Source organism: Ranitomeya variabilis, chromosome 1, assembly GCF_051348905.1.
Source record: "Ranitomeya variabilis isolate aRanVar5 chromosome 1, aRanVar5.hap1, whole genome shotgun sequence".
Lineage (NCBI taxonomy): Eukaryota > Metazoa > Chordata > Amphibia > Anura > Dendrobatidae > Ranitomeya > Ranitomeya variabilis.
The window spans coordinates 996,496,322-996,516,709 of NC_135232.1; the positions used below are offsets into that span (position 1 = coordinate 996,496,322).

General features: G+C 46.1%; 1 protein-coding gene across 4 annotated transcripts in view; it reads right to left on the reverse strand.

Annotated features, from left to right (window-relative positions):
• Positions 1-16,544, reverse strand: part of SH3RF1 (SH3 domain containing ring finger 1) — a 211,066-nt gene extending 194,522 nt beyond the window's left edge. For 2 of the 4 annotated variants that reach the window (XM_077279483.1, XM_077279481.1), the window contains exon 1: positions 16,236-16,419. Coding sequence is in view for 1 of the 4 variants with exons in the window: in XM_077279482.1 (XP_077135597.1) it covers positions 16,236-16,499 (264 nt within the window). In the remaining 3 variants the exon portion in view is untranslated. Of the gene's footprint in view, positions 1-16,235 lie in introns of all 4 variants that reach the window. The other 2 variants (XM_077279482.1, XM_077279480.1) reach the window with 2 other exon arrangements.
• Between the last annotated feature and the right edge of the window lie 3,844 nt (positions 16,545-20,388).

Below are 20,388 nucleotides of genomic sequence, written 5' to 3' on the forward strand. Positions count from 1 at the left end.
TAAAAAGTTTCAGATTACCCCCTTAGTGGTGCTTACAAAAGATATAATAATAACTAGAACCTAAGAATAGTTTGCAACCACCTCAAGAATTTGAGACAGCAGATCAAGCACCAAGTCATTGAAGTCACCTCATATAGTGATACCAATAATTAGCACTGAACAGAAAGCAAAATCACTGCCCAAAACTGGCACAGAGCAGCGGTCACTCTTACAGTTTGACCAAATACTGAACGTGTGAACTGTTTTTTACCTCAGTATTTGTAAGCCAAAACCAGGAGTGGGTGATAAATGCAGCAGTGGTGCATATGTTTCTATTATACTTTTCCTCTGATTGTTCCTCTCCAGGTTTTGGCTTACAAATACTGAGGTAAAAAATTGACCAAATACTGAACGTGTGAACGTCGCCTTTGGCCTCCTTCATACGTCTGTGTGGTATCCGTTTTTTTCATGGATACCACACGTTCCCATTATAGCCTATGTTAGCTTTTTTCCAGCAGCACAGATGACAAGGGCAAATACAGGTCAATGAGTCCATAAAAAACACGCACACGGATGGCATCAGTGTGTCGTGTTTAACATTGCAAAGTATGGGAGAAGCTTTGCAATGTCTTTCTTTCTTTATCCATACCAGAAAAAATTATGACTGATGGTAAAATTGGATAAACGGATGACACACTAAAGACACCTTTACCGGTTTTTCACATACGTGTTTTATACAGACATGTGAAGGAGGCCTTATCAAATATATGAGTGAGATAGGACACATGTATGCTATATACAATGCAGTATACTATGTGAAGTATATGATATAGTGCAGTGTTATACATGAGGAGCATTGCTATACTGCAGTATAGTATGTGAAGTGTATGAATGATATAGTGCAGTGTTATACATGAGGAGTATTGCTATACCCAGTGTAGTAAAATACATGCAGTGCATGGTATAGCACAGTGTTATACATGAGTATTGCTACACTGTCTAGTGTATGATATATCGTGCAGTGTTACACACGATGAATATTGTTACACTATATAGTATGTGTAGTGTATGAATGATATAGTGCAGTGTTGTACATGAATATTGCTATACACAGTACAGTATAATGCATGCAGTGCAGTGTCATACATGTGTAGTATAATATGTGCTGTGTCATACATGAGGAGTATTGCTATACACAGTGCAGTATACTATTGATGGTGTATGATATAATGCAGTGTTATACATAAATAATGGGGTACATAGTGCAGCATACTATATGTAGTTTATGTTACAGTGCAGTGTATATATGAATATTGCTATACACAGTAATGTATAATACATGCAGTGTATAATATAGTGCAGTGTCATTCATGAGGAGCATTACTATCCACGGTGCAGTATACAGCGGGTGAAATAAGTATTGCTATTGACACAAATATAAATTAAACTATAGATGTCAATAAATTAAGTTTTGTGTAATAATGAGAAATGGCATAGGGAAAAAGTATTGAACACATGAAAAAAGAAATGTGAAAAAGCCATGGAAAGCCACGACACCAGCTGAAATCTATCAGTAATTAGAAAGCAATCCTGCCACTAAAGGTAGCGTTACACTAAACGACTTACCAACGATCACGACCAGCGATGCGATCGTTGGTAAGTCGTTGTGTGGTCGCTGGGGAGCTGTCACACAGACAGCTCTCTCCAGCGACCAACGATCAGGGGAACGACTTCAGCATCGTTGAAACTGTCTTCAACGATGCCGAAGTCCCCCTGCAGCACCCGGGTAACCAGGGTAAACATCGGGTTACTAAGTGCAGGGCCGCGCTTAGTAACCCGATATTTACCCTGGTTACAAGTGAACACATCGCTGGATCGGTGTGTGTGACACCGATCCAGCGATGTGTTCACTTGTAACCAGGGTGATGACAGCGGGTGATCAGCGACGAAATAAAGTTCTGGACTTCTAGCTCCGACCAACGATATCACAGCGGGATCCAGATCGCTGCTGCGTGTCAAACACAACGAGATCGCTATCCAGGACGCTGCAACGTCATGGATCGTCGTCTTTCTCGCTGCAAAGTCGCTTAGTGTGAAGGTACCTTTAGTGAAAAAATATCAGCTGATGGCCTATAAAAAGGTGTCTCATTACCAAGGTGCCACACAAGAAACATCTCATGATGAGTAAACTAGTCAGCAGTGTCAAGACCATTTCAACCTTATTGTTGCAAAACACACTGATGGTATTGGTGACAGAAAAATTTCTAAACTACTGAAGGTCCCAGAGAGCATTCTAGGGGCTATAATCTGGAAGTGGAAAGAACATTATTCCATCATAAACTGGCCACGACCAGGTGCTTCCCGCAAGATTTCAGACAGAGGAGTGAAAATAATTATCGGAAGAGTTGTCCAAGAGCCAAGGACCACTGTGGTGAGCTACAAAAAAGACCTGGAATCAGCAACTACAACTTTTTCAAAGAAAACAATAAGTAATACACTCAACGTCCAAGCCTGTATTCACACTCCCCATGCAAGACTACATTGCTGAACAAAAAGCATGTTTAAGCACTTTTACAGTTTGCTCAAAAACATTCAGCCAAGCCTGGGAAATACTAGGAGAATATAGTCTGGTCAGATGAAATGGAAATGGAACTCTTTGGATGCCATAATACACAAAATGTAGACAAAAAAAAAAAAGACACTGTGTATCACCCCAAAAACACCATACCAACAGTGGAGGTGGGAACATCGTGGTGTGGGGCTGTTATTCAGCATACGGCAATGGCAAGCTTCATTTAATTGCAGAAAGGATGAATGGACAAATGTGCAAAGACATTCTTTATAAAAATCTGCTATCAGCTACCAGGATGATGAACATGAAACAAGGGTAGACATTCAGCAAGACAATGATCCCAGATGAGCAGACACCTTGATGTTCAGGTCGGCATGTTCGGTCAAACAGTTACAAAAAGTTGGGGTTCGGGTACCAGAACAGTACCTGGACCCAAACCCGGACCCTATTCACTTGGGGGCCCGAAAATCCAGTGTTTGCCACGCTGTCATGTGACTATCGGTGACATCATCGAAGTTCCTTCCGGACACTGAGGCTGCGTTCCCAGCTGACAAATGAACTGCAGTGTCCTCAGCATAGCGAGTAAAATCTCACGGTGTAGAGGCGAGTTCACCGCAATTCACAGAGAGAATTTCACTGTGGCAATAACCTCGATGATGTCACCGCTTGTCACTGACGCTGCACTTGCCGCAGCTCATTCACATGGACAGTCGCAACTTGGTACAGTCCAGGTTGAAAACGGTTTATCCCCCAGACATGGATTATGGCATGGGACGGTATGACGGACAGGTGAGGGATATTGTTTTTTGGTTTATTACAGGAGAACGAGGGCTTCAGTGGAATAGGCATTAGGTGAGTATAACTGTGTTTGTTGATTTTAAATAAAAATGGAAAACTGTGTTTTGTTTTATTTCAAATAAAAGACTTTATCCTTGCTGTGTGTTTATTTACAATATAACTATAGGATTAGTAATGGACAGGTGTCTTATAGATGCCTCGCCATTATTAAGCTGTGGGCTTGATGTCACCTGACAATACAAAGGTGACATCAACCCCACAAATATGAACCCCACTTGCCACTGCTACAGGGCAAGTGGGAACAGCCGGGCAAAGCGCCAGAATTATTATTATTATTTATTATTATAGCGCCATTTATTCCATGGCACTTTACATGTGAGGAGGGGTATACATAATAAAAACAAGTACAATAATCTTAAGCAATACAGGTCACAACTGGCACAGGAGGAGAGAGGACCCAGCTTGCGAGGGCTCTCAATCGGCAAGGGATGGGTGAGGATACAGTAGGCGAGGGTAGAGCTGGTCGTGCAGCGGTTTGGTCGATCGGTGGTTATTGCAGGTTGTAGGCTTGTCGGAAGAGGTGGGTCTTCAGGTTCTTTTTGAAAGTTTCGATGGTAGGCGAGAGTCTGATATGTTGTGGTAGAGAGTTCCAGAGTAGGGGTGATGCGCTAGAGAAATCTTGTATGCGATTGTGGGAAGAGGAGATAAGAGGGGAGTAGAGAAGGAAATCTTGTGAGGATCGGAGGTTGCGTGCAGGAAAGTACCGGGAGACGAGGTCACAGATGTATGGAGGAGACAGGTTGTGAATGGCTTTGTATGTCATGGTAAGGGTTTTGTACTGGAGTTTGAGTAATGGGGAGCCAGTGAAGGGATTGACAGAGGGAAGAGGTCGGGGAATAGCGGGGGGACAGGTGGATTAGTCGGGCTGCAGAATTTAGAATAGATTGGAGGGGTGCGAGAGTGTTAGAGGGGAGGCCAAAGAGCAGGAGGTTACAGTAGTCGAGGCAGGAGATGATGAGGGCATGGACTAGAGTTTTTGCAGATTCTTGGTTTAGGAATGTACGGATCCGTGAAATATTTTTGAGTTGAAGGCGGCAGGAAGTGGAAAGGGCTTGGATATGTGGTTTGAAGGAGAGATCAGTGTAAAGGATTACCCCGAGACAGCGAGCTTGTGGGACTGGGGAGAGTGGGCAGCCGTTTACTGTAATGGATAGGTTTGTTGGGTGGTCGCGTGAGATGGGGGAAAGACGATGAATTCTGTTTTGGCCATGTTAAGTTTTAGAAATCTAGTGGAGAAGAAGGATGAAATAGCGGACAGACATTGAGGGATTCTGGTTAGTAGGGTCGTGATATCTGGTCCAGAGATGTAGATCTGCGTGTCGTCAGCATAGAGATGATACTGAAAACCGTGAGATTCTATGAGCTGTCCCAGGCCAAAGGTGTAAATGGAGAAGAGAAGGGGCCCTAGAACTGAATCTTGCGGGACTCTGACAGATAGGGGGCGAGGTGAGGAGGTGGTGTGTGAGTGGGAGATGCTGAATGTCTGGTCTGTTAGGTATGACGAGATCCAGGATAGGGCCAAGTGTGTGATGCCAAGGGATGAGAGGATCTGTAGTAATAGGGAATGGTCCACTTTGTCAAAGGCAGAGGACAGGTCCAGGAGGAGGAGGACAGAGTAGTGTCGCTTGCTCTTGGCGGTTAATAGGTCATTGGTGACCTTAGTTAGTACAGTTTTAGTGGAGTGGTGTGACCGGAAGCCAGATTGTAAGCGGTTGAAGAGGGAGCAGGAAGAGAGATGGGAGGACAGTTCAAGATGGACGTGTTGTTCCACTAGTTTTGAGGCATAGGGGAGAAGTGATATAGGGCATAAGCAGATACAGAGGATGGGTCAAGAGAGGGCTTTTTGAGGATAGGTGTGATTGAGGCACGTTTAAAGCTTGAGAGGAAAACACCAGTTGTTACTGATAGGTTAGAATTGGTGCATCTCATAGATGTGCCTTTTCTGGGCAGCTGCGGCCTGCTATTTTTAGGCTGGGGGAGTCAATATTCGTGGCTCCTTACCAGTCCTCAGCTGTCTGCTTTAGTTTGGCTGGTTAAAAAAATGGCGTGGGGTCCCCTAAAAAAATGGCGTGGGGTCCCCTTCATTTTTGACAAATTATTTATTTAAATAATTAAAAAATACGGCATCGGGACCCCCCTAACCTTGATAACCAGCCTTGCTGAGGCTGACAGCTGAGGGTTGCAGCCCCCAGCTGAAAGTTTTGCCTCGCTGGTTATCAAAAATACAAGGGAACCAGCGCCAGGTTTTTTTTTTTATTATTTATTTACGTCACGGGAGTTGGCTGATGAATACTCCCTTTCCTGCTCTCATTTTTTAGCGGCAGCAGATGGGAGCAGGAGTCCCATCAGCCGACACCAATGACCGGAGGTAAACTTTATACCTCTGATCTAAGCTGCGGGCTCATGCTGTCATTTGACAGCGTGGGAACCATAGCTATGTGACCGGCGGTGATGATTTTACCACTGATCAGAAGCAGTGTTTGTCGCGCAGCCATGCACATCAGTTATGGGATCAGTTCAACACCACTGCAGAGCTTGCTTAGGAATGGCAGCAGGCAGTTGTCAGTGCATCTGAACGCACAGTAAGGCAAAATCTTTTGCAGGCTAGTGTGGTGTTAAGTAGGGCAGCAAAGAAGCTATCTCTCCCCAAGAAAAACATCAAGGGCAGCACGGTGGCTGTAGATATTAGCACTATTGCTTTTCAGCGCTGGGGTCCTGGGTTCAAATCTAATCAAGGACAAAATCTGCAAGGTGTTTGTATGTTCTCCCTGTGTTTGAGAGAGTTTCTTTTCACTATCCAAAGACATACTGATAGGGAATTTAGATTTGTGCGTCCCAATGGGGACAGTGATGATGACTGTAAAGTGCGGGTAAATTACTGTGGTTATATAAGTGAGCAAAATATATTACTAAGAACAGACTGACATTTTGCAGGAATAGGGTTGGGGTAAAGTTATTTTCTCTGATTAAGCCTCTTTCATACTGTTAGGGATAATGTAAGAGTGATTGTTTGGAGAATAAGAATGGTGAGCCGAACTTTGAGTCCTATGTCATGACTACACAAGACCATTCATGAGGGGCATCTTTTAATTAATGGAGGAGGCTCACTCACAATTTTGCCCAAAAACCCTGCAGTGAATAAAGAATGGAATAAAAATATCCTCCAAGAGTACCGTAACTTCTGCGAATGATCCAGGAGCAATGTGCTGATGAACAATGCTTTTTGCAGCATGACGGAGATCATGTTACAAGGCAAAAGTGACTCGGTGAACAAAATATTGACAATGAAGCTGCTATCCATCATGCCCATAGCAAAAAAATAAGGGTCAACCCTGTAAATATTGAACCTTTTGTGGTATGGCGAGTGGCCATGTGGTTAATGGGCGGTATGTATCACAGAGGTGAGTGGCCCTGTGATGGAAGCCTGGGAGTGGTTACTATAAATTGGGAAGGCTTCCAGGTGACTTAGAGAGAGGGGTGGGCCCAGTCACCTACATACTCCACCCAAGGGGATGTGTCTGAACATCCAAGATTGAGTCTATGCAGTGCTGGATAGGCTGAGCCAGAGAGAAGAGGCATGTGGTATACCTCCGGAGAGGACGCCTCTGAGGACAAGAGGTATCCGGGAACCTGTGGAGTCATCACGGACAGTTACCGTGTCAGGCAAGCCAAGGCTCAGCGAGGACCGTGGGTACTGTAGAGCCAAAACAGTTGCCAGACGGTGCACGGGGTGCTGCACGATACCAAGTACCTGAGATTCGGTTTATGCTGTGTATTATTAAACCGAATAGACTTTTGCTTTAACCCCGAGTGTCCCAGCGTATGCCTAGTGGAAAATCGTCACAGTTGGTGCTAGACTGCGGGCATCGGTCCAGGAGGTACCTGGGAGGACTATAGCAGGTATTTGCTGTGGATCGGCGGGTCCACGAACTCCGGCCGCCTTGCTGTGGATCGGCGAGTCCATGAACTCCGGGCAGCTTGTTGTGGATCGGCGAGTCCACGAAATCCGCAGAGCAGAGCCTTGCAGAGAGGGGCAGAGCCTTGCGGAGCCGTGCAGAGCCTGGCAGAGCGGTGCGGAGCCTCGCTGTGCAGAGCCTTGCAGAGCGGTGTGGAGCCTCTCTGAGGAACTGTTGGGGCGGATACACTGCCGTGCACAGGCGGTGAGTTGCCTGAGAGGGCATGGGGAGTCCACGTCATGCACCCTAAGGAGGGATGGTTGTCTGAAAGGGGGTGGAGTCCCAAAAGAGGGCAGTGACCCAAACAGGGATGGTTGCCCAGAAAGGGGTAGCCGAAAAAGGGGCGGCGGTGAATGAGCCGAAGGACTGCTCCCGGGAACAAAGTTCAAACAGCGTAAGTCTGGGATTATGCATTGACTATCCATCTGACAAGAAGTCACAGAGGTGCACTGTGGAAGTCAATGGAGAGAGTGTGATTGGTCTTCTAGACTCTGGGAGCCCGGTGACCCTGGTGAGCGCCACACTCCCTGTCTATCTGATTCCCAGAAGGAAGATTGGAGTCCACTGCATCCATGGGGTCCCTAGATTTTAACCATTGTCCAGGGTAATCATTGAGACATCCACGATTATTACCAGCCATGAAGTCCCTGTAGTCCTGAACTTGCCATTCCCAATTGTAATAGGCCGGGACTTTAAATGGTTTTGGGACTTGGGGGAGGAGGAGGTAGCGCCCCTAAGGTCGATGTCCCAGATTTAGGGGTGACCGGGGGAAAGTGTGGGTCTGACCAACTCTGGGACTTAGCAGAGGTGACCAACAGTGTGACTGTTAAAAATGGGGTAGCTCTAGGAAAGGGGTCCGACACCAGTTTAAGTGGGGACGTGTTGTTCCAGGGTGTCAAGGTGAGTAGTGGTGACTCCAATTCGTACTGTGACGCTAACGCAATAAAAACAGAGTGCGGTAAGGTGGACCCGAGAAAAAATGACAAGGGTTCCCCTTTTCGCCGGGGACATGCCGGCAGCAGAAAGGCAAGCCAGGCTGAACCCTCTGAAGACGAGACGGGGTCAGGTGCAAACAAACTTAATGTCCTGGATAAGGAGGTCACATTGCCGCTGACAAACCCCAGCACAGAGGTAGCCGCTGATGTGATGAAAATAAAACTGACACATTGTGACGGTGGAGATCCATCAGCAAAGATCCCAGAGAGGTGGAGTGAAAACCCACAAAGGTCATGGAGAGCGGACTGGTGGTTCATTTGCCTCTGAGATGGCTGAAAATGACAACTGCGCCAAAACTCTGGAAGGGGAAGGGAACTGTATTGAGGCTTGTGACACTAGGACAGTAGGGGGTGAGAACTTCAGAGAACCCGAAGCTGGAGAGATGGATTCTGGGAGCGAGAACATTGACTCTTCAGAGAGCCCAGCAGAGAACCTAGAGGCGGTTAAAAGGTAAAGGAGGGAAGACCGAAGAGAAAATTGAACCTGCTGATGAAGGAATAGATAGAACTCTGAAGCGGCAGAGACTGGGTGGGCAAGTTGCCCCATCTGAAAATTTATGGGGCGACAAATGCTAGCCAGAAGGGAACAGGATCACGAAGTGGAGATGCTTAAAGAGACAGTAAGAGACCATGTCGAGCGAGAAAAGGTCCTGAGACAAGCGGCTGAGTACAGAGTGGATGAGCTGGAGAAGGAAGTCTCTGAGCTCAGAAGTCACCTGTCAATGTGTCAATCTGTGAACAAGGCCATATTGGAAAATATGGAGGTGCTCAGAGAAGCATTAAGAGGACTTCTACAGAAGAAGGAGATGGTGGTCGCAGGCTTACAATGGCAGTGCCAGAGTAGTAAAGAGGCAGAGCTGCAAATGCTCATCTTGGCGAGGGGACTTGAAGAGTGTGAAGCTCAGGGAGAGCTTGCACTAAAAGCTGAACAAGACAATGACCCCCAACCCCGGTCGTGGCAGATGACTTGATGGAAATGTCAAAGGCAAAGTAGGAGCCGTCCGTCCGTGAAGAGGATGAGACTTCACTCTTCAAGTACATAGTAGAGGTACCCGAGGACGTGCAAGAAGCTTGTGCCAGTGAGGCGGTGCATGAAGATTTTAGAAAGGCAGTGGAAGCGTGTAGGGTGAACTGGGCGCCAGAGCCTAAACATTTGGTTATACTGTCAACTAGGGAAGTCACAGGGAAGCGAGTGGCTATCCTGAGTGACATGCACCTACACTGTCTTCGCACAAAACAGATGATCCTGTTGAGGAATGAAGAAGCTGCTCGACGTCTGGAGAATGCAATGAAAGTCGGTTGGAATTGGTGGCAGACATCGTTCAAGTGCCCAGAAATCTGGTGAGAAAAGTTATTGGGAGACTGGGAAGAGTGATGCAGGAAATCATAGATAAGTCCTGTGTGGCGAGAGTGAGGATTCCTGCCGATGACGAAACCAAGGTAGCTGGTGAAGCTGGGATGGTTTCATTCTTCTTTGTTGGATCAATCGAGAGCATTGAGAATATCCGAATGCTCCTGGAATATCGCATGGCATACCTAAAGGAGGTAGAGCAGCTGAGACTTGAGAGACTGCAAATTAATAAACAGCTGTAGGAAAGGCAAAGAAAATGGTGGCCACTTTCAACCCGAAGTATGGAGAGACTAAGGGGTTCTCTAAAGGGTGGTAGTACTCAACCGGAAGATAGCTGGAACGACTGCTCTATGGGTAATAAGGACAATAGGAGAAATTGTCAACAGAGAGGCAACCGAAGGTGGCCTGATGGAAGAGGACAAGGAAGAGAAGTAGTGACTCTTCTGTGAGCTCAGTGCTGAGTGACCTAGGCAGAAGACCCGTAGTGGACATGGTGACAAAGGGTTAGACCAGACAGAAGGTATGGGTGCCAGAGAATCACCACACCGTTCTGACTGCCGGGGATGGGGGTGATCCGACAAAGGGGCACCTCTATCAAAGGAGGTGATGAGTCGGATTACGGATGGTTCCAAAAGGGTTCAGTGACAGGGCCCAATTGTGACAAATGGTGTGACTTTCAGAGGCGACCGAGAAGGGTCTCTGGTCGGGTAATAGAAAGTGCCAAGCCATGCGACTTTAGACAGAGAGGGAAGGTATGTGGTATGGTGAGTGGCCATGTGGTTAATGGGCGGTATGTATCACAGAGGTGGGTGGCCCTGTGATGGAAGCCTGGGCTTGTTTGGCTCAGCAGATCTACTGCTGAGGGTTACTATACATTGGGAAGGCTTCCAGGTGACTTTGAGAGATGGGTGGGTCCAGTCACCTACATACCCCACCCAAGGGGATGTGTCTGAACACCCAAGATGGAATCTGTGTGTTTGTGCACGGGCAGTGCTGGCTAGGCTGAGCTGGAGAGAGAAGGCCAGTGGTATACCTCCGGAGAGGACCCCTCTGAGGATAAGAGGTAACCGGGAACCTGTGGGGTCGACACGGACAGTTAACGGACACTAATCCGTGTTAGGCACACCAAGGCTCAGCGAGGACCATGGGTACTGTAGAGCCGAACGGTTGCCAGACGGTGCACGGGGTGCTGCATGTTACCAAGTACCTGAGATTCGGTTTATGCTGTGTATTAATAAACCGAATGGACTTTTGCTTTATCCCCGAGTGTCCCAGCGAAAGCCTCAATGACCGGCTAAGTGAGTACTCCCCGTCCACAGATAGTGGAGAATTGTCACACGTTCCACAAACTTGATGTATTTGTCAAAAAAAAAGTATGAAATCTTATGAAATGCTGATAATTGTACTTCAGTAACCACAGAAACATCTGACTAAAAGATCTAAAAACACCGAGGCAGCAAACTCTGTAAAAGCCAAAGTGTGTCAGTCATAAACTGTTGGCCACAACTAATATGAGGGCGAGTGTGGTCTGCTTTGTTACATAGTGCAAAATATATAGTGGAAGGCCAGATATTATAGCATTTATTATGTGCAGTGTAATGTAATACATGGTGTATATTATATACAGTGCAATATAATACATGGTGTATAATATATACATTGCTGTAATACATGGTGTATATTATATACAGTGCAGTGTAATACATGGCATATATATATATATATATATATATATATATATATATATATATATATATTATATAGAGTGCAGTGTAATACATGGCATATAATATATATAATGCTTTAATACATGGTGTATATTATATACAGTGGAGTGTAATACATGGTGTATTTTATAGACATTGCTGTAATACATACTGTATATTATATACAGTGAAGTGTAATACATGGTATACATATATTATACACAGTGAACTAATACGTGTTATATACAGTATATTATATATGGTGTAGTGTAACACACAGTGTATTCTATATACAGTGCAGTATAATGTAATACATGGTATATATTATATACAGTGCAGCGTAATACATGGTCATTATTATATACAGTGCAGTGTAATACATGGTGGGGTATATTATATACAGTGCAGTGTAATGTAATACATGGTGTATAATATATACAGTGCTGTAATATATGGTGTATATTACATACAGTGTAGTGTAATACATGGTGTATATATACAGTGCAGTGTAATGTAATACATGATGTATAATATATGCAGTTCTGTAATACATGGTGTATACTATATACAGTGCAGTGTAATACATGGAGTATATTATATAAAGTGCAGTGTAATACATGGAATATATTTTATACAGTGCAGCGTAATACATGGTGTATACTATATACAGTGCAGTGTAATACATGGTGTATACTATATACAGTGCAGTGTAATACATGGTATATATTACATACAGTGCAGTGCAATACATGGTATATATATTATATACAGTGCAGTGTTATGCAATACATGGCATATTACATACAGTGCAGTGTAATACATGGTATATATTATATAGAGTGCAGTGTAATACATGATGTATACTATATGCAGTGCAGTGTAATACATGGTATATATATTATATACAGTGCAGTGTTATGCAATACATGGCATATATTATATACAGTACAGTGTAATACATGGTGTATATTATATACGTGCAGTGTAATGTAATACATGGTATATATTATATACAGTGCAGTGTAATACATGGTATATACTATATACAGTGCAGTGTTATGCAACAAATGGTATACTTGGTAACAGCGTGTGTATACCATCCATGTGTAGTAACAGCCTGTGCATATCATCCATGTGTGGTAACAGCCTGTGTATACCACCCCTGTGTAGTAACAGCCTGTGTATACCACCCGTGTGTAGTAACAGCCTGTGTATACCACCCGTGTGTAGTAACAGCCAGTGTATAGCACCCGTGTGTAGTAACAGCCTGTGTATACCACCCCTGTGTAGTAACAGCCTGTGTATAGCAGCCGTGTGTAGTAACAGCCTGTGTATAGCACCCCTGTGTAGTAACAGCCTGTGTATAGCAGCCGTGTGTAGTAACAGCCTGTGTATAGCAGCCGTGTGTAGTAACAGCCTGTGTATAGCACCCCTGTGTAGTAACAGCCTGTGTATAGCACCCGTGTGTAGTAACAGCCTGTGTATATCACCCGTGTGTAGTAACAGCCTGTGTATACCACCCGTGTGTAGTAACAGCCTGTGTATACCACCCGTGTGTAGTAACAGCCAGTGTATAGCACCCGTGTGTAGTAACAGCCTGTGTATACCACCCGTGTTTAGTAACAGCCTGTGTATACCACCCCTGTGTAGTAACAGCCTGTGTATACCACCCCTGTGTAGTAACAGCCTGTGTATACCACCCCTGTGTAGTAACAGCCTGTGTATACCACCCCTGTGTGGTAACAGCCTGTGTATAGCACCCGTGTGTAGTAACAGCCGCTGTATAGCACCCGTGTGTAGTAACAGCCTGTGTATAGCACCCGTGTGTGGTAACAGCCTGTGTATAGCAGCCGTGTGTAGTAACAGCCTGTGTATACCACCCCTGTGTAGTAACAGCCTGTGTATAGCACCCGTGTGTAGTAACAGCCTGTGTATACCACCCCTGTGTAGTAACAACCTGTGTGTACCACCCGTGTGTGGTAACAGCCTGTGTATAGCAGCCGTGTGTAGTAACAGCCTGTGTATACCACCCCTGTGTAGTAACAGCCCGTGTATACCACCCCTGTGTAGTAACAGCCTGTGTATAGCACCCGTGTGTAGTAACAGCCTGTGTATAGCTCCCGTGTGTAGTAACAGCCTGTGTATAGCTCCCGTGTGTAGTAACAGCCTGTGTATACCACCCCTGTGTAGTAACAACCTGTGTGTACCACCCGTGTGTGGTAACAGCCTGTGTATAGCAGCCGTGTGTAGTAACAGCCTGTGTATACCACCCCTGTGTAGTAACAGCCTGTGTATAGCACCCGTGTGTAGTAACAGCCTGTGTATAGCTCCCGTGTGTAGTAACAGCCTGTGTATAGCACCCGTGTGTGGTAACAGCCTGTGTATACCACCCCTGTGTAGTAACAGCCTGTGTATAGCACCCATGTGTAGTAACAGCCTGTGTATAGCACCCGTGTGTGGTAACAACCTGTGTATACCACCCGTGTGTGGTAACAGCCTGTGTATAGCAGCCGTGTGTAGTAACAGCCTGTGTATACCACCCCTGTGTAGTAACAGCCTGTGTATAGCACCCGTGTGTAGTAACAGCCTGTGTATACCACCCCTGTGTAGTAACAACCTGTGTGTACCACCCGTGTGTGGTAACAGCCTGTGTATAGCAGCCGTGTGTAGTAACAGCCTGTGTATACCACCCCTGTGTAGTAACAGCCCGTGTATACCACCCCTGTGTAGTAACAGCCTGTGTATAGCACCCGTGTGTAGTAACAGCCTGTGTATAGCTCCCGTGTGTAGTAACAGCCTGTGTATAGCACCCGTGTGTAGTAACAGCCTGTGTATAGCACCCGTGTGTAGTAACAACCTGTGTGTACCACCCGTGTGTGGTAACAGCCTGTGTATAGCAGCCGTGTGTAGTAACAGCCTGTGTATACCACCCCTGTGTAGTAACAGCCCGTGTATACCACCCCTGTGTAGTAACAGCCTGTGTATAGCACCCGTGTGTAGTAACAGCCTGTGTATAGCTCCCGTGTGTAGTAACAGCCTGTGTATAGCACCCGTGTGTGGTAACAGCCTGTGTATACCACCCCTGTGTAGTAACAGCCTGTGTATAGCACCCATGTGTAGTAACAGCCTGTGTATAGCACCCGTGTGTGGTAACAACCTGTGTATACCACCCGTGTGTGGTAACAGCCTGTGTATAGCAGCCGTGTGTAGTAACAGCCTGTGTATACCACCCCTGTGTAGTAACAGCCTGTGTATAGCACCCGTGTGTGGTAACAGCCTGTGTATACCACCCCTGTGTAGTAACAGCCTGTGTATAGCACCCGTGTGTGGTAACAGCCTGTGTATAGCACCCCTGTGTAGTAACAGCCCGTGTATAGCACCCGTGTGTGGTAACAGCCTGTGTATACCACCCGTGTGTAGTAACAGCCTGTGTATACCACCCGTGTGTGGTAACAGCCTGTGTATAGCACCCCTGTGTAGTAACAGCCTGTGTATAGCACCCGTGTGTAGTAACAGCCCGTGTATAGCACCCGTGTGTAGTAACAGCCCGTGTATAGCACCCGTGTGTAGTAACAGCCTGTGTATAGCAGCCGTGTGTAGTAACAGCCCGTGTATAGCAGCCGTGTGTAGTAACAGCCTGTGTATAGCACCCGTGTGTAGTAACAGCCTGTGTATACCACCCCTGTGTAGTAACAACCTGTGTATACCACCCGTGTGTGGTAACAGCCTGTGTATAGCAGCCGTGTGTAGTAACAGCCTGTGTATACCACCCCTGTGTAGTAACAGCCCGTGTATACCACCCCTGTGTAGTAACAGCCTGTGTATAGCACCCGTGTGTAGTAACAGCCTGTGTATAGCTCCCGTGTGTAGTAACAGCCTGTGTATAGCACCCGTGTGTGGTAACAGCCTGTGTATAGCAGCCGTGTGTAGTAACAGCCTGTGTATAGCACCCATGTGTAGTAACAGCCTGTGTATAGCACCCGTGTGTGGTAACAACCTGTGTATACCACCCGTGTGTGGTAACAGCCTGTGTATAGCAGCCGTGTGTAGTAACAGCCTGTGTATACCACCCCTGTGTAGTAACAGCCTGTGTATAGCACCCGTGTGTGGTAACAGCCTGTGTATACCACCCCTGTGTAGTAACAGCCCGTGTATAGCACCCGTGTGTGGTAACAGCCTGTGTATACCACCCCTGTGTAGTAACAGCCCGTGTATAGCACCCGTGTGTGGTAACAGCCTGTGTATAGCACCCCTGTGTAGTAACAGCCTGTGTATAGCACCCGTGTGTAGTAACAGCCTGTGTATAGCACCCGTGTGTAGTAACAGCCTGTGTATAGCACCCGTGTCTAGTAACAGCCCGTGTATAGCACCCGTGTGTAGTAACAGCCCGTGTATAGCACCCGTGTGTAGTAACAGCCCGTGTATAGCACCCGTGTGTGGTAACAGCCTGTGTATAGCACCCCTGTGTAGTAACAGCCTGTGTATAGCACCCCTGTGTAGTAACAGCCTGTGTATAGCACCCGTGTGTAGTAACAGCCTGTGTATAGCACCCGTGTGTAGTAACAGCCTGTGTATACCACCCATGTGTAGTAACAGCCTGTGTATAGCACCCGTGTGTAATAACAGCCTGTGTATAGCACCCGTGTGTAGTAACAGCCTGTGTATAGCACCCGTGTGTGGTAACAGCCTGTGTATACCACCCCTGTGTGGTAACAGCCTGTGTATAGCACCCGTGTGTAATAACAGCCTGTGTATAGCACCCGTGTGTGGTAACAATCCCACAACTCCTGTTCTGCTGGCGCAGGAGACAGCACTGACCTGTACAGGAGGAGCCACCAGTCCAGGACATGGGCACAGCCCGCAGCTTGCAGGGAGCTCCCGGGCTGCAGACGGGCACTGCCGGACGGAGCGGGGCTGCTGTCTCCGGTGCCTTTGTCCCTGCGGCAGTGTACCAGGCTCCGGCTCTGTGCTCGGGTCTTCTCTCCCGGAGACTGTGCACCTCCTCCTGCCACCCGCCAGCAGGCACGTCACTGCCCGGGGAGGGGACACGCGGGGCGGGGGAGTGATCGGCAGCGCAGACATGAATGCGAGGAAGGGGACCGTTCATTCATAGACAGCGGCGGCGACCGGTGCGCCGGGCAGAGCGGGGCTGTGTACTCGGGCGACCGCCGCTGCAATGTGGCTCCTTCACTTCATTATTATAGATTTTTTTTCATTTATCAGAAATCAGAATTCTTTCAAATAGATTATGTCATAATGAAGGAACGATTACTGCAATGTGCAGATGAGGGCTGTGTGATCGATCCATGGGGCTGCATAGGTGAGGGGCACTGCCAGTGTGGGACTGGGGTGCCAAGGGACCACCAGTAACAATGACTTTGGGGGGTGGCACGTTTCACCTGCATACAAATATTACAGGACCCTCCATCACAGATTTACCTGTATGTCTCTATAATCATACACTGGGGAGTTTGGTTACTGATGAGATGCTGCTTTTTTCCTGTGCAGAGTGAAGTGAATTATGCCAAGCACTGCCCATACAGTGGGGTTGGGGGCCCAGATCTGCACAGGGGCCCTCCGGGGGATTCCTCTGTTACCCTGTGGGCCAGTCCGAGCCTGGGCACCGCCATCTCCTAAGCAGGTGGCATTCTGCTTTGTGATTAGTTTTTGGTCTGCAGTGGGCTCATGGATTGTTTTGGACCAGATCCTGAGACAGACGGACGGATTTATGGAGACAAGGATAGTCAGATGATAATCTGAAGGCTGCACCCACAACATATATGCGACCACTGCTTCATTCTTACTGTTTGTAGGTAGTTATAGACCACAGGTGATAGGCGACAGATAAATGAGCTACACTGACAGAAAATAGCTCAAACGGAGCCCAATTGTTCATATTTTGGACTTCATTTTCCTGGGTGAAGACAATGGCTCCGTTTTGGCATGTCTGCACCGCTGCTTCTTCTCAACTGTGCGCTCTGGAAATGAAAGCGTTAAAGGGAATTTGTCTGTAACATCTACCCTGCCAAACCACATGCAGCTCTTTGAAATGTAAATCCACCACCTTTATAACTTCTATCTGTTGCTGCATTCTCCAGTAATTAGTGTTATCATTCATATGTAAATGAGACGTTAAGTGCTCTGGGCATGTCAGAGCACTTCCTGAGGTGTTTCCCCACCCAGTCTCTTGATTTATAGGTCATTGTCTGTGGGACATCAAGCACTAAGCAGGGAAATCAGACACTGAGTGACCAATCAAGAGCTAAAGAGGCTGGTGCTGGGCGGGGAAATAACCTGCGGAGGCTCGGGAAGTGCTCTGTCATGCCCAGAGCTCTTAATGCCTCATTTACATATGTATGAAACCACTAATTTCTTAGAAATATAGCAACAAATAAAAAATATAATGATGTCGCTGGATTTTAAAGACCCGCAGGCAATCCATAAACTATGCAAGTTTATGGATGCAGTAAAAACGGACGGCACATGGCCCCTGCGTATGCCATCCAATTTTTACACAGATATGTCAAATAATCCAGGAAATTTCAACAGACAAATACAGGACGTTCACATCCAGAACCCTCCTAGCAACCAAGAAAAAACTGAAAAATCTTAAATATATAGGTAGATGATAGAAACATATTAAATAGATAACAGATAGCTAGTTATTAGGTAGATACAGACAGTCGCTTGTAAAAGTTTGAGCACCCATGGTCAAAATTACTGTTATTGTGAAGAGTTGAAGATGAAATGATCTCCAAAAGGCCTAAAGTTAAAGAATGACATATTTCCCTTGTATTTTAGGCAATTAAAGAAAAATGTATTGTAACTTTTCACATTTTAAAAATTGCAAAAAGAGGAAAAAAAATGAGCCAATGCAAAAGTTTGGGCACCCTAGGAGATTGGTGTGGTCCGACAACTTTGTCCAAGGTTTCAGACCTTAATTAGCCTGTTAGGGTTATGGCTTGTTCTCAATCATCATTGGGAAAGTTATATATTTCACAGATTTTTTGCTCAAAATAATGCTACTAAAGCCCTTTTATATAGAGGGCACTGTACCACCAATAACTCTATATCTCACGCTAAGGGTGATCAAAAAATTAATGATCTCCACTATGGTACTTTCTAAAATCAATATTTTATTGATATAAATCAGTAAAATTCTAAAGGATAAAACATAACAAGAAGGGTACAAAATCCAACACGAGGGACTGCACTGCCATAGGATTTAACAACAAACAAGGCTGAACAGTTAAACATGAATGACCCAATTCCCACTTATAAAGTGCCCTTATGCATGATGAATTACATATTGTACCTGCCTAAGGGCATGCATGTAAACCAGACATAAATGTCTCACTATAGCAATTAGTGGTAAGTCAACGCTTATCCCCATGGTGGTTTAACACATACCGCACAGTAAACAATGGCATTTATAAGATTAATGGACAATAATGGGTTGTATACCTTTCAGTCAGCCACGTGAAAAATTCCTCGGCATCCCGCTGCTCCGACGCGCGTTTCGCTAATGCTTCTTCGGGCCTGAAGAAACATTAGCGAAACGCGCGTCGGAGCAGCGGGATGCCGAGGAATTTTTCACGTGGCTGACTGAAAGGTATACAACCCATTATTGTCCATTAATCTTATAAATGCCATTGTTTACTGTGCGGTATGTGTTAAACCACCATGGGGATAAGCGTTGACTTACCACTAATTGCTATAGTGAGACATTTATGTCTGGTTTACATGCATGCACTTAGGCAGGTACAATATGTAATTCATCATGCATAAGGGCACTTTATAAGTGGGAATTGGGTCATTCATGTTTAACTGTTCAGCCTTGTTTGTTGTTAAATCCTATGGCAGTGCAGTCCCTCGTGTTGGATTTTGTACCCTTCTTGTTATGTTTTATCCTTTAGAATTTTACTGATTTATATCAATAAAATATTGATTTTAGAAAGTACCATAGTGGAGATCATTAATTTTTTGATCACCCTTAGCGTGAGATACCGTACATCATTGGGAAAGGCCAGGTGATGTAAATTTCCCAGCCTTATAAAAACCCAGCCTCCTCTAACCTTGTGTCAAAAAACAGCAGCCATGAGTTCTTCTAAGTAGCTGCCTAGCACTCTGAAAATGAAAATGGTGGAGGCTAACAAAGCAGGAGAAGGCTATAAGAAGAAAGCAAAGTGTTTTCAGGTTACCCTTTCCTTAGTTCAGAATGTAAATAAGAAATGGCAGTTAAAGGGAACCTGTCACCCCATTTTTTGAAGATGAGCTAAAAATAGCGTTAAATAGGGGCAGAGCTGGGCGTTACATTAGTGTCTTTTGTGTGCCTTTATTACCCACCTATGCAGCTGAAATACCTTTGTAAAGTCGCCGTTTTCTGCTGTCACTCACGCTGGTCTGGTCCTATGGGCGTGGTGACAGCGCTTTTTCTCCCCCAGATCAGGCTCATCATTCCGTTGGTGGCATAGTGGTGTGCGCATGTCCAACAGAGAATATCCACTGCCCAGGAGATGAAAAAGAGCGCGATCTGCGCTATTCAGCCGTTTACCAGTGGGCGCAGCCATCTTTCTGTGGCCGCGCGTGCGCAGATGGAGCGCTCTGCTGCCCGGGGCTTCAGGAAAATGGCCGCCGCGATCTCCATCTGCGCACGCGCGGAATCCCGCAGCCATTTTCCTGAAGCCCCGGGCAGCAGAGCGCTCCATCTGCGCACGCGCGGCCACAGGAAAGATGGCCACGCCCACCGGTAAACGGCTGAATAGCGCAGATCGCGCTCTTTTTCATCTCCTGGGCAGTGGATATTCTCTGTTGGACATGCGCACACCACTACGCCACCAACGGAATGATGAGCCTGATCTGGGGGAGAAACAGCGCTGTCACCACACCCATAGGACCAGACCAGCGTGAGTGACAGCAGAAAACGGCGACTTTACAAAGGTATTTCAGCAGCATAGGTGGGTAATAAAGG